Source organism: Pogoniulus pusillus, chromosome Z, assembly GCF_015220805.1.
Source record: "Pogoniulus pusillus isolate bPogPus1 chromosome Z, bPogPus1.pri, whole genome shotgun sequence".
In the NCBI taxonomy this organism is placed as follows: Eukaryota; Metazoa; Chordata; class Aves; order Piciformes; family Lybiidae; genus Pogoniulus; species Pogoniulus pusillus.
In genome coordinates this window covers 61,383,586-61,395,547 of record NC_087309.1, presented here as the reverse complement: position 1 = coordinate 61,395,547, position 11,962 = coordinate 61,383,586, and the positions used below count along the sequence as shown (strand labels likewise).

The 11,962-nt window shown below is 38.0% G+C and overlaps 1 protein-coding gene across 1 annotated transcript; it reads right to left on the bottom strand.

The window, feature by feature from the left end:
• Positions 1-243: 243 nt before the first annotated feature.
• Positions 244-11,236, bottom strand: TYRP1 (tyrosinase related protein 1). The gene is made up of 7 exons (XM_064176767.1): positions 10,855-11,236; positions 7,881-8,203; positions 6,312-6,516; positions 4,434-4,601; positions 2,600-2,779; positions 996-1,142; positions 244-449 (listed from the first exon to the last, which is right to left on the bottom strand). The coding sequence occupies exons 1-7, from the start codon at positions 11,234-11,236 to the stop codon at positions 244-246; spliced, it is 1,611 nt and encodes a 536-aa protein (XP_064032837.1).
• Positions 11,237-11,962: the final 726 nt, after the last annotated feature.

Genomic DNA, 11,962 nt, shown 5'->3' with positions numbered 1-11,962 from the left:
GAAAAATGCTTGCAGGTGAGTCCTGAAGAGTTAATGGAATTGTATTAAAATCAAGACAGAATTAGCATTGTGAAGGTGACTTATTGATGCATAGGATACATGAGAGAGAAGGTGAAGCCTAAAGCAAACATATCAAGATAGTTGACAGATTATGCTCTTTATTTTAAAGGAGATAGATGAGTACTATTTATAAAATACAGCAAAATAGACAGTTTTAGTTACATGCAAGAAAGTGCCATGTCTTCAGACAACAGACTGGCTTGGCGTTGGTATGCCATCATAATCATCTGAGTAGTGCTGATATTGGTCAGTAAGAAGAGGCTGATGCAACTCATCCTTATTTTTCTTGACACGTACGATGCATGCAGCAGCAGCAAAGATAATTGCAACAAGAACCAGTGCTGTCACTATTGCAATAGTTATCATCTCAGTAACACGGAGAGCCCTACCTGTAGGAAATAAATCAAAAGGAAAGTTGCCAAAAGTAAGTGTCAAGTGTATGGAAAAGCATCAGAGGGATAGATCAAAGCTCAATATCTGCCATTATGCAATGAGTATTGGAGCAGAACTAGTTTAAATTTTTGGTAATATTTGTTCTAAAATGTGAAGAACATTTCAGTCTGTGATGTTACATGACATTCTGCTGCTATCTGATTTGTGAGGGATTTGCATTTTCTGTAATGATTTAATGAAGGCATATGATAAATTAATAAAGACCTTCTGCAAGGTTTGGATCCAAATAAGAAGGCCAAAAATTTGAAGTGAATAGTGGGAACTTCATGCAGGAACAATCTATAATCAGTAGCTATTTAGCTGTGCTAAATCCCAAACACAACTGATCTGTAAAGCCAGGCAGAAAAAGAGGAATAGATCTCTACTAAGGCATTGAATACTGTTTGTAAAATCTGAAGCAACTTTGATATATGATGCATAAACTTAAAGGGAGAAAAACAGAATGAAAATAAAAGAGGAAGCATCAAGGTTGGACAGTTTACCTGGCCACTCAACTTCATAGCTGTATCCCAGGTTTTCTGGTGCAGTGACAAACATTTCATTATTGGAAACTGGAGGCCAGAAGGGCACCATATTGTACTGTCGGTTGTGTCCAATAGGGGCATTCTCCAGTGGATATGTCGAGATATCTAAATGTGAAAGTCAAACCACACTCATGTAAATAAAATTGTTGCACTACTTAATTGTTTTTTTCCCAACAGTGACTCAGGGTTTTCAGTACCTTAATGTTTTTGATTTTTTTTTGCTGTTGTTGATGCCGGTGGTTGCGTTTGATTGTTTGTTTGTTTGTTGTGGGGGGTTTTTGTTTGTTTGTTTGGGTTTTTGGTGGTTTTGTTTTTGTTTTATTGTTGTTCCTAAGCTAAGTTAATATAGATTGGCTCTCTTGTGGGACAGATCCAGAATGGCGAACTGATATTTAATTTTTAATTTGTTTTAATTTTTTTAAAAGACAAATTACCAATGAATTCTAAAACTATCTGCCTATGTTGAGCTTTTAATTTCTTCTTGGATGAAAACAGAGAAATATTTATATATGTAGATGACCTGGAAAACCTTTTTGCTACAGTCTAGCTTTGTCTGATTGTAACAGTGATGAAGAGCTCTCTCATGCAGTTCAGGAGGGCAACTGACAGAACTCTAGTGGAATATTTTGCAAAATTGTAGTGAATCAGAAGAAACTCAGCTGAGGAAAAAAAAATCCATCTTGGTAAGATGATGTAAAAGCAAGTGATAGGGCATGTAAATACCACAAGGGGATACAATTGCTCTTTGATAGCTGACATGGGAAAAACATGTGAGGAAGGTTGTGTAAACTGCACAAAGAAGACTGAGTTGTACAACAGCAGCTTTCTTCTGCAGAAGAAAACAGGGGACTGGATTATCCTAAAAGCAATACAGTAGTTGTTTTGTACAGACTAATGCACAGACATCAGTTACACAGAATTGTATCCCCGGTTTGTTGATGCCAATCTCTTTCCTTATTTTTTTTTCTTCTTCCCTTTTCTTTCCTTTGGTCTTTCCTTCCTCCCTTTCCTTCAGTTCCTCCTTTATTTGTTTTTGCTCTTTTTTTCAGAGTTAAAGATACAAAGGGAGCAAGAGTGACCACCCTCACGGCATCTGATCTTATTTGACAAGAAGGAAAACAGATATTTACTCCATACAGCAACTCAATATTAGCACTTTCCATGGTTACACTGTCTTCACTGTACAGAGATAATGTATTTGCACGATTTGTTCTCTTGAATTGTGCCTGGTACATTTTGCCAAGTACCATACCAGACAGTTATTTGAAAATGGATGTCAGTGAGATGGTGAAGTGAGCTTGTTCGTTTTGTTATTATTTGTTTTTGCTAATCATCACAGAATGGCTTGAAGGGACCTTTGAAGCGACCTTCAAAGGTCATCTAGTCTGACCTCCCTGCAGTGAGCAGGGACATTCTCCACTAAATCAGGTTACTCAGAGCTTTGTCAATTGTATTAACTGCTAAAATTCCAGTCAGGGGCATCTTAGTGTCACACAGGCAGATGATGAACTCTTCTGTCTATAAAGACTGATATCCACCCATCCTACCTCTGCACATCTTACCTGCAGAATACCTTCTCAGCCACTCATCAAAAACAGCATCTGTAAATGTGTGCAGGAGCACAAAAATGGGATCATTTGGTGATAAATGAGTTTGCCCTCCTGTCCCATTCAAAAATAGATGAGCCAAGTTGTGAAGACTTCGAACTGCTGGGTCATATTTCCCTGAAGGATCGCTGTACCCTAAATATGCAAACAAAGAACACAAAAAATACCAGTGAAGATTTTGTGGGGAAGCTGGGTATTCATTTATTTTTTCTCTGACAGACTGTCATGGTTTTTTAATACTTTGTTTAACAAAAATGTGTAGCTAATTATATCTACTAGCTGTAATACGCACTAGCATTTGAGAAATGCCCTTAACATGCACAGTTTTCAGATTAAAATAGCCTTTCTAAAAGAATGCTGAGTATGTGGAACACTGAGATCTAATGCAACAATGGCCAAATACACTGTATCATAGCCTGAAAATAGAGATATATTTGGAGCCTACATATCTTTCAACATAACTGAGTTTGCTGCATTTGTTTTCCGATACCTGACTTGTGTGTATTTATTGCCATCTATCCTAATGAAACAGTTGTTATGTTTCCACACATCATTTTCATGTGTACTGCATACACATCTGAAAAAGTTTCAAATACTCTGGTTTTTTGTTTGTTTGGGTTTGGTTTTTGCTTTGTTTGGGTTTTTTGGGGGTTTTTTTTGTTTGTTTTTTGTTTGTTTTTTTTTTTTCCTTAAATGTGTGTAGTGTTTCTTGTTGTTGTTGAATTTTTTTCAGTGAAGATATCCTCCATATCTCTGTTATTGTGTAACATTGCATAATCCTTATGTCAGATGTCAAGACCTGAAACATCTTGAAAATGTCCGTTTTCAAGCTTTGGCCAAAATTTCCAGAGAAAGGTCTATACAGTTAAATGACTAAAGCTATGTCTACCTACCTAGATATTGAGAGGACATTTATCAAACAGGGTAAGCATCCAAAACTTATATATATACTTAAAAGGTTGGTATAGATTCTTGGTTTTATTGTCCAGAAGAAAGAAAATGTAGTAGATCCCCCCCAATGTGAACATTACAACTCTTCAAAAGAGCCAGAGGATCTAATGAAGTTGGGCAGATATCTAAACTGATAATTAGTAATCTTTTCTCAGATATCCTAATCTTTCCTGTTAAAAAGTATGGATTATTAAAGTTCAAAAGCAGATTACAGGATACTGGCTGAACAGCATGAATCAAATCTTTCATCTGGTTTTTGTATTGGGGTGTGTGTTCTCAGATGCCAGTGACTGAAAATTCAATTTTGAGTGTGTAAGTCTTGGAAAAGAGCAGAGCTACATGGCTCAGAGAGGAGGACTAAAAAGCCAGCAGTAAATCCTGTACCCAGACCTCAATTAGTACTCTTAATATCATGTCATTAAGTATTACCAATGTTGACAATGTCTTTTGCTTTCTCATTTATTTTGGATAGAAAAGTAAATGCTATGAGCATTTACTTGCCTCGTTTAAAGATGCAGCTTGCGTCAGTCCACAGGCAAGGGATGTCTGTTTTCAGCAACAAGTAACTATGACTTGATCGCAGTGACTGGATTTTAGTTTCCACTTGGTAAGCTAGTTACAGACTTTAGAGACTTTTATATATGTGAAGAACTGACATAAGCTATAAAGTAATTTAACCTGATCTTATATCTGCTTAATACTAAACTAACACTGCAACCACTGTATTCTCAGGATCCACTAGACTACCTCCAAACTCATACTTCCAATGGGAAATATGTCAATCCTGCCCATTCAACTATTTGGAGTTGTTCCAGATCCTTTAATTTGTCGTGTTTACCTTCTACTGTGTTACGGAAACTATCTGTTGAGTTGGAATAGAAAGGAGGAGTGTCAAATACACCAACTTCCAAACACTGAGCAACATCCTCAGGCTCTGGGAGACGCTGTACCATAGGCCGTGCAACATTTCCAGCTGGATTTCTTCGAATTGGACCACCCTCAGTACCTGAGTGTGGAGAGAAGAGAGAAAACAATGCAAAGCGAAACAGTAGGTTACGTAAAGCATCTTTCTAATGACTGAACTGTGGAGAAAAAAGAATCCCTCACAAACAACAATGGGTCAGTTCCTCATATCAGGCAAAGAGTCTGAGTCTCCATGGATTTCTGTGTGCTGGATCTATAAATTTCTTTCTGAAAGTTGAGATCCTGTAAGTACTTTGGGAAACTTTTCCATAGTTTGTCAATGTGATTTCTTCATACAACTTAGGGCAAAATTTTCAAGATGTCATGTTAGAGTAGCTGTGAAAAGGACCACAGCTGATTATGTAGGTGTTTTTTTCCTTGTTTTTCCCTTGTATTTCCATTAAGACCCTGGGTTGTGGCTTGAAGTAATGAATACACAAATAATTTGCTGGGATTTGCTGCACCCTGTTCTGTAGTCCCTATTACAAGAGGGATGTGGACATGCTGGAGCATGTCCAGAGAAGGGCCACGAGGATGATCAGAAGGCTGGAGCATCTCTCCTATGAGGACAGACTGGAAGAGCTCGGGCTGTTCAGTCTGGAGAAGAAGAGGCTCTGAGGTGACCTTATTGTGGCCTTCCAGTACCTGAAGGGGGCCTACAAAAAAAGCTGTGGAGGGACTTTTTAGGCTATCAGGGAGTGACAGGACTAGGGGGAATGGAGCAAAGCTGGAGGTGGGGAAAATCAGACTGGATGTGAGGAGGAAGTTCTTCAGCATGACAGTGGTGAGAGCCTGGAATGGGTTGCCCAGGGAGGTGGTTGAGGCCCCATCCTTGGAGGTCAGGGAGATGAGGCCAGGCTGGATGAGCCTCTGGCCAACCTAGTCTAGGGTAGGGTGTCCCTGCCCATGGCAGGGTGGTTGGAACTAGATGATCCTCCTGGTCCCTTCCAACCCTGACTGATTCTGTGATTTTTAGCTCTTGCAGCTTCTTTTTAGAAGCATGATGCCATGAAGGTAATACATAGAAACAGAATCATAGAATCAGTCAAAAACAAGCACCCAGAAATGAGCTGGCTGCCGCTGCCTCCTCTCCTCACAGCCATGCGCCAGGTTCTCAGTCAAAATGATGGAGCAGTCAAAAGGAAACATATGCTTCAGTCAAGAAATTACACTGCCAGATTTAGTTATTCATGACATGGGAAATGAGTAGGTACTGCATAAGAGAAGTCAAAAGAACCATAGAATCACCAATCAGGTTGGAAGAGACCTCCAACATCATCCAGTCCAATCTATCACCTATCTCTGTCCAATCAACTAGACCACGGCACTAAGTGCCTCATCCAGTCTTTTCTTCAACACCTCCAGGGACGGTGCCTCCACCACCTCCCTGGGCAGCCCATTCCAATGGCAAATCACTCTTTCTGTGGAGAACTTCCTCCTAACATCCAGCCTGTACTTTCCCCTGGAACAACTTGAGACTGTGTCCCCTTGTTCTGTTGCTGGCTGCCTGGGAGAAGTATTCAGATCTTCCTCTGCTACAAGCTCCAGGTCAAATTTTGAGCTGGTTGGTGCATCAGTAGAGAACAGATGATAAATATATACTATCTCAGAGGACTGATGAAACTTGGATCAGAAATACTCAAAAATCACTTCAATATTTTTTAACTGGGGAAAGACATTGTGATGTAAATTATTATATTTATTTATTATTTAAAATATTTTCTACCAAATATCTGCCAGCAGTCATACTTACTGTTACAAATAGTTCCCAAAGTTTCATAGTCTTCTACATTTTCACACAGCACTCGCCACTGAGAGAAGATTGAGTTTTGGCTGATAAGAGAGATGTCAAAATTACTTCTAGCTCCCATTAAGTCATCCGAGCAGATATCACAGGTGTTTTGTCCTGTTGCAAAATTCCAGTAAGGCAGTCCAAAGGTGGGGTCCTGCAGCATGTTCTAAACCACATATATATGATGTTAATATATGTGTGCCCCAGACAGCTATAATATTTACTGATAGAAGGATGTTAAAAATCAGTTCAGTGCAACTTAGTAAGAGTCAGAGTCTTGTTTTATGGAGGAGAGAAAAATCTATGGAATCTACATTAAAACATTTATTAGTTTTTCATATTTAAGTCTTTGTTCAACAAAACAGAAAATTGGACTATTGACCTGAGTCATGGATCTTCCTCATTAATATGACACTACCTCTTACATGAAAGCATATTGTAAGTAAGAAACACCATGTCAAGTAAGAAACATCATTAATACTGATATCCCATTTTTCTGAGAGTTTTGTTAGCCTATTAATAACAGCAATGTCTGTAGCACACAGAATAACTAAGCTAAAAAAAACCCCAAACCCCAAATAAAAACCAAAACCAGGAAAAGAGATACCAGTCCTTCAAATTGTCAGTTTGGTTCTAGCATGGATTGGAGCTGAACAGTTCTAGACTGTGACCTAGCTTCCAATATTTATATAACAGAATGACTTGGACAGTCAAATTACCTTAAATAAAGATCAAGTTTACTAGCATAAATAGGAATACATAGTAAATCACTAAGAGCTGGAACTTTCCAGGGTTTCCACATAATGAAATGTTGCTGATGTCATGTGTGAGTTTTTGAAGAGAGTTTCTGCCTTAGTCTAATGCAGAGCCATTGTGCCTAGTGGTAACATATGAAGTGATTTCAAAGAATACTTAATCCTGACATTGAAAACTTAATAACTTAATTTTCTTTAAGAAAACTTACAGTCCAATTAAAAAAAAATGAAGAAAAAGAAAAATATATTCTTTTTGTTGATTAATCTGTCCAAGGAAAAGAAAACAGGAAACCCACTGATTTCTCTAGCCCGTTACAGTAAATAATAAAATAAAATGTGATTCTGAATCTTCAAGCCATTTTTCTTTCACTTTTCCATAGAATTTATGCTGCTTTGAATACTCTAACAATAAAAATTCAGAACCTAGATATTAAAAATAATAAGGGCAGCAAATCTTACTGGGCCAATAAAATGCCTTCTGTAGATAAAATTATAATTTGTGTCTGTTTTCCCAGGAAGTTTCCATGTAACTTTTATGGTTTATGTTACTCCAACAGAAACATTATTTTTAGCATCTCAGTAACAATGGTAGTCTAAAACATAAATGCACTCTATTAAGTTTAGTATGCTTACCTAGTTACTGAATTTGAAGCTGAATTATTTCAATGCATAGAAATAACTGCTACCATTTTTGCAGTTTGGAATATGAAGAGAAGTTCTTGAACTGTACAAAGCATAGCGTGAACTTATGTCTCAACATTAATCCAAATTTTACCTGCATGTCTCTTTCAAGCTGCAGTAGATGGTACCTATGCCACGTGACAAAAGCTGGCCCTTCGTGAGAGAAGTCAACTCCTCCAAAGCTCTGCTGCCCTGCACCAAGAAAAGTCTTCCTAACAGAGTAATAATGAGACCACACAAAGTAGTTATAAATGGTGATATTCTCAAATTGTGGTGTGTTGCCATCTGGTCCAAATATTTCCTCACGTCTTCGTGTGGCAATAACAATGTCAGGATGAGTTGTCACCTTGGCTTGGTGTAAGGCATTCACAAAACGCCTTCTTTCTTCTGTGCTCAGATCCAGAAGATTCCTCCTAACTGTGAGGGTACAGAAGCAGCAAGTTATGAAAGCAATAGACACTCAATTTTGATTTCATAGGGCTAATTTATTTTGCTCCTAATAGTCCCAAGCAAGTGCCTTTGTCTTCATGCATGGACCATTTTTTTTTTTCAATGTAGTGACTCAGAGATGATGGAGCATGAATAAAAAATGTTATTCATTTTCTGAAAGATCAAACTGAATAAAAATAAAGGCCAAAACCTTGTGGATTTAGTAATTTTAACAGTATTATTATTAGCAGTATTATTACAGGCATAATCTGTCTGTTCTGTCAGAGAAATGACAGTTCTTCATCACATAAACCTCTCAGAATTTCATCTAATATGCTTAAGGTCTCTTGTGGTAATATTTTATGAAAAAAAGAATACTGTACAGCAATCTGTAACACTCAGAAGATCTATCACTTCACATTTTAGTGAAGATATTGATGTACTGTTTATGCTTATATAGGAGAAATGGCAGATTGACCAGCAAACTGTGGATTTTACACAGTACCACACAGTTTCTTTTTAATGTCATCACCGGCTATTATAAACAACTACCATAAATTAGTAATTTTTAGCAGTATACCTCGAAATGGTTACAAAATATAATTGTCCATGCATAGAGAAGAAAATCGAATGGTTGGAGTAACAGTGTATCAGCAGGAGTAACAAAGTCCAAATCATCATATCTCAGGCCAGTATTCTTTGACCCATACAGAGGTTTTAGGCTAAGGTTAGACAAAGTGTTAGGGAGAAGTCCTCGCAACTATTCTTCAAAATGCACCTATTTTCATTACCAAAAGATGCTGCAAAATCCATAACTGTCTAAATGAGTGATAACATATTTTGGTATGAGAAACAATAGGTCAGTATAACAGCATGAAGAAAAGTGATATACCTTGCATTGTGTACAGTTGATTCTATATGGAGTACTTTTCTTTCAGTAAAGTTTACAGAAATACTTTTATGAAGCATGAATTTCATCCATGGAGTCTATTCTGAAGCATGCTTTTCTGTTTTGCAGAATGGAAATGATATACTAGGCTTGGTCACTGAAGCTTTCTTCTTGTTGACTTTAAGTTGTGCACAGAAAATATCCATCTAAGTTTTCTTTACAAAGACATCATAACATTTTTCATTTTTGAAAACACGTGCTTGAACCATAATAAAAAAATGCAAACTCTTATTAAAGTTAGGCATGAATTTAGAAGGTTACAAAGGCACCAAACTGAATTTTGCTGCTATTTTATATGGATGTGCCAACAGTAATCCAGTAATTATTTCTAAAGTCTGAGTAGCTGGGGCCAGCTCTATGGATGAACAAAAATTTCTGATCTCCATGTGGAAATTAAGCATAATAAGAAGCTATTTTTTCACTGCTTAAACTTATGTTGTCATGCATGAGAAATCTGATTTGCTTAACATTTTACTGAGTAGTAAAGGATTTAATAAGTAAGAAATGGAAAAAGTGCCCCTGTATACCCTAGAAAACCAGCTAAACCCACTTTTTGCCTATCTCCAGACTTAATTTGCTAGGTCTGTGTGTGTTAACACACATTTCTTGCTTGTTTTTCAGAATTATCATCGTTAATGAGAATGGACCAGAGCACTGAAGGGTACGACTTGGCTTTGGAGATCCAATATCTGAGTCATATTTTCTTCTTCCTAATTTGTGTCTTGTAGCATAAAGGACAAATAAAATCATAAAGTTTTCCTTATGCTCCTCAAAACATTGTTTTTGAGCAAAATTATTTTAAGATTTTGAGTTGGTAAGTCACCCTTTGCTAACACTTGCTGGAACATGGACTCACTCTCAGGGAAATTTTTCTTTCTGGTGAAAATGAAATGTTTCTGCAAAAGACACTGCACGTTTGTGCAAAAGACCTATTGTTTCTCATGTCAACAGAACCTGTCACTCATTTAGGGGATTATGGATTTTACAGGATTTCAGTAACACCTTTAAATGTAAACTAATAAAGACTGAAGTCTTGCTCATTCAGAAGATTTTGACTTAGGAACAAGAATTTGTCCTCAAGCCTGCTTTTTGTTTGATTTTTTGTTTGTGGTTTTTTTTTATTTTTGTGTTTTGTTTTGTTTTTCAATTTAGCTACAAAAATCAAGATTTTTCCACTCCCACATGGACTTCATAACTATTTAAAAAAAAATCTTAGACATCTATTTACTGATGTTCTGAACTGACTTGAAACTGAAGAATTCTTAGAAAAGCCCACTAGCTCCTGTGCTGATTAGTTGGAACATCTCATACTCATGAGTTAAAACTTTTAAAGACATTTACAACAACTAGGCAAGTAAAAATTTACAAGACCAGGCACACAGTTTAAAAATGGATTGAGATTTTCAATCAAAAGTGCTCCTATCACAAAGAAGACATTATCTCCAGACAAACTCACAAACACACATACATGCCTGCATTTTTTTTTAATTGGGTAGTAACTGTACATGCTTGGCACGTAAGCTAACAAACTCATCTAGTATCTGCCATAATAACCCCTGTGGCAAGGTACAATCACTAAATAAATTCAAGGGGCAATTTTTTATCTCAACAATAAAATAATAAATATAGAAAGTACATTTAGAAACTTTGCTTATAGACAATTTCCATGTCATGTTTCTGATGCTCTTACCTATATTGATTTGTTGGCTACAGGTAGGTCCACTCCAACCAGGGCGACATGACCCACAGTTGTAACCAGAGAAGTTACCATTGCACCGACAGGTTTGGTTGAAGAAACGTATGGGCCATTGCTCACGGTCATCCCTCCCATCGTGGATGTACTGTGGACCATGAGGTCGTGAATCAACAGTCACCTGTACACACCGTCCCCTTCCTGTAGACACGCCACATCGGTCAGTACCTGGCCCAAACACAGGGAAATAGTCTGGGCAACACATGCCACTCCTGAGGGACTCAACAGTAGCACACTGGCGAGGAAATTGAGCTCCAGCTTGGCCAAACGTGCCAAGAAGCGGTGGCAGGAAAAGGAGTAGCATTGCAGGGAACTGCATGACGGTGGATCCAGCAGTCGGCTCCTTCTGAGAGCCAGCCGTCCACGCACACTGGCTTCTCCTCTCCTACGATGGAGCACCCAGCTCCCTCTACAGCAAGGGAGAGAAAGAGAAAGGAAGAATAAATACAAGTGATACAAATCTCCAGGCTACTCCTACCCCTGAAAATTCCTCCACACTCTGCACTTTGATACTTCAATGAAAAGCTAACAGCTCCTACTGCAGACACTGATGCTGTTATTTTCATTATCTGCACAAAAGATAGTAACTGCCTAGAGCTGTGTTTGCTCACAGACTTCCCAAATGTTCATCCATGACATACACCTGCAAGACAGGTTTGCTTCACTAGCACAAAATGCTAAATTCTGTATGAGGCACCGTTTTTAACACACCCCAGCCCGTTCATGCCTTTTGTTTCTGGATTTAACTATTGTATCTTGCTCTCAGCAGTTCTCTGCTGTTTTCCTTTGCTGTTGTCTAATGGCAGCTCTCTAGAGAAGCTACAATGCTTCATGCATAGTACCTGTCCTTCTGGTACCTCTCCTCTGCTGAGCTCCTATTCTATCTCTGCACGTCCTATGTCTGTGTCTAACCTCAAAATAAGCTCTGCTAATTTCTCTCCTGATTCAGCCTGCCTACTAATCCTTCTTCTACCAACACAGTATGGCTTGGCTTCACCCTCCTTCTTCTATTAATCCCCTTTCTACTTCAGTGCATTTTGCTGGA

Excerpts from the sequence above, each read along its gene's own strand:
- TYRP1 (XM_064176767.1), bottom strand. The coding sequence starts at position 11,236 with ATGCAGTTCCCTGCAATGCTACTCCTTTTCCTGCCACCGCTTCTTGGC. Across the intron at positions 8,204-10,854 it reads TAGCCAACAAATCAATATAG|TTAGGAGGAATCTTCTGGAT; the intron begins GTAAGAGCATCA and ends GTACCCTCACAG. Across the intron at positions 6,517-7,880 it reads AGCTTGAAAGAGACATGCAG|AACATGCTGCAGGACCCCAC; the intron begins GTAAAATTTGGA and ends TATGTGGTTTAG.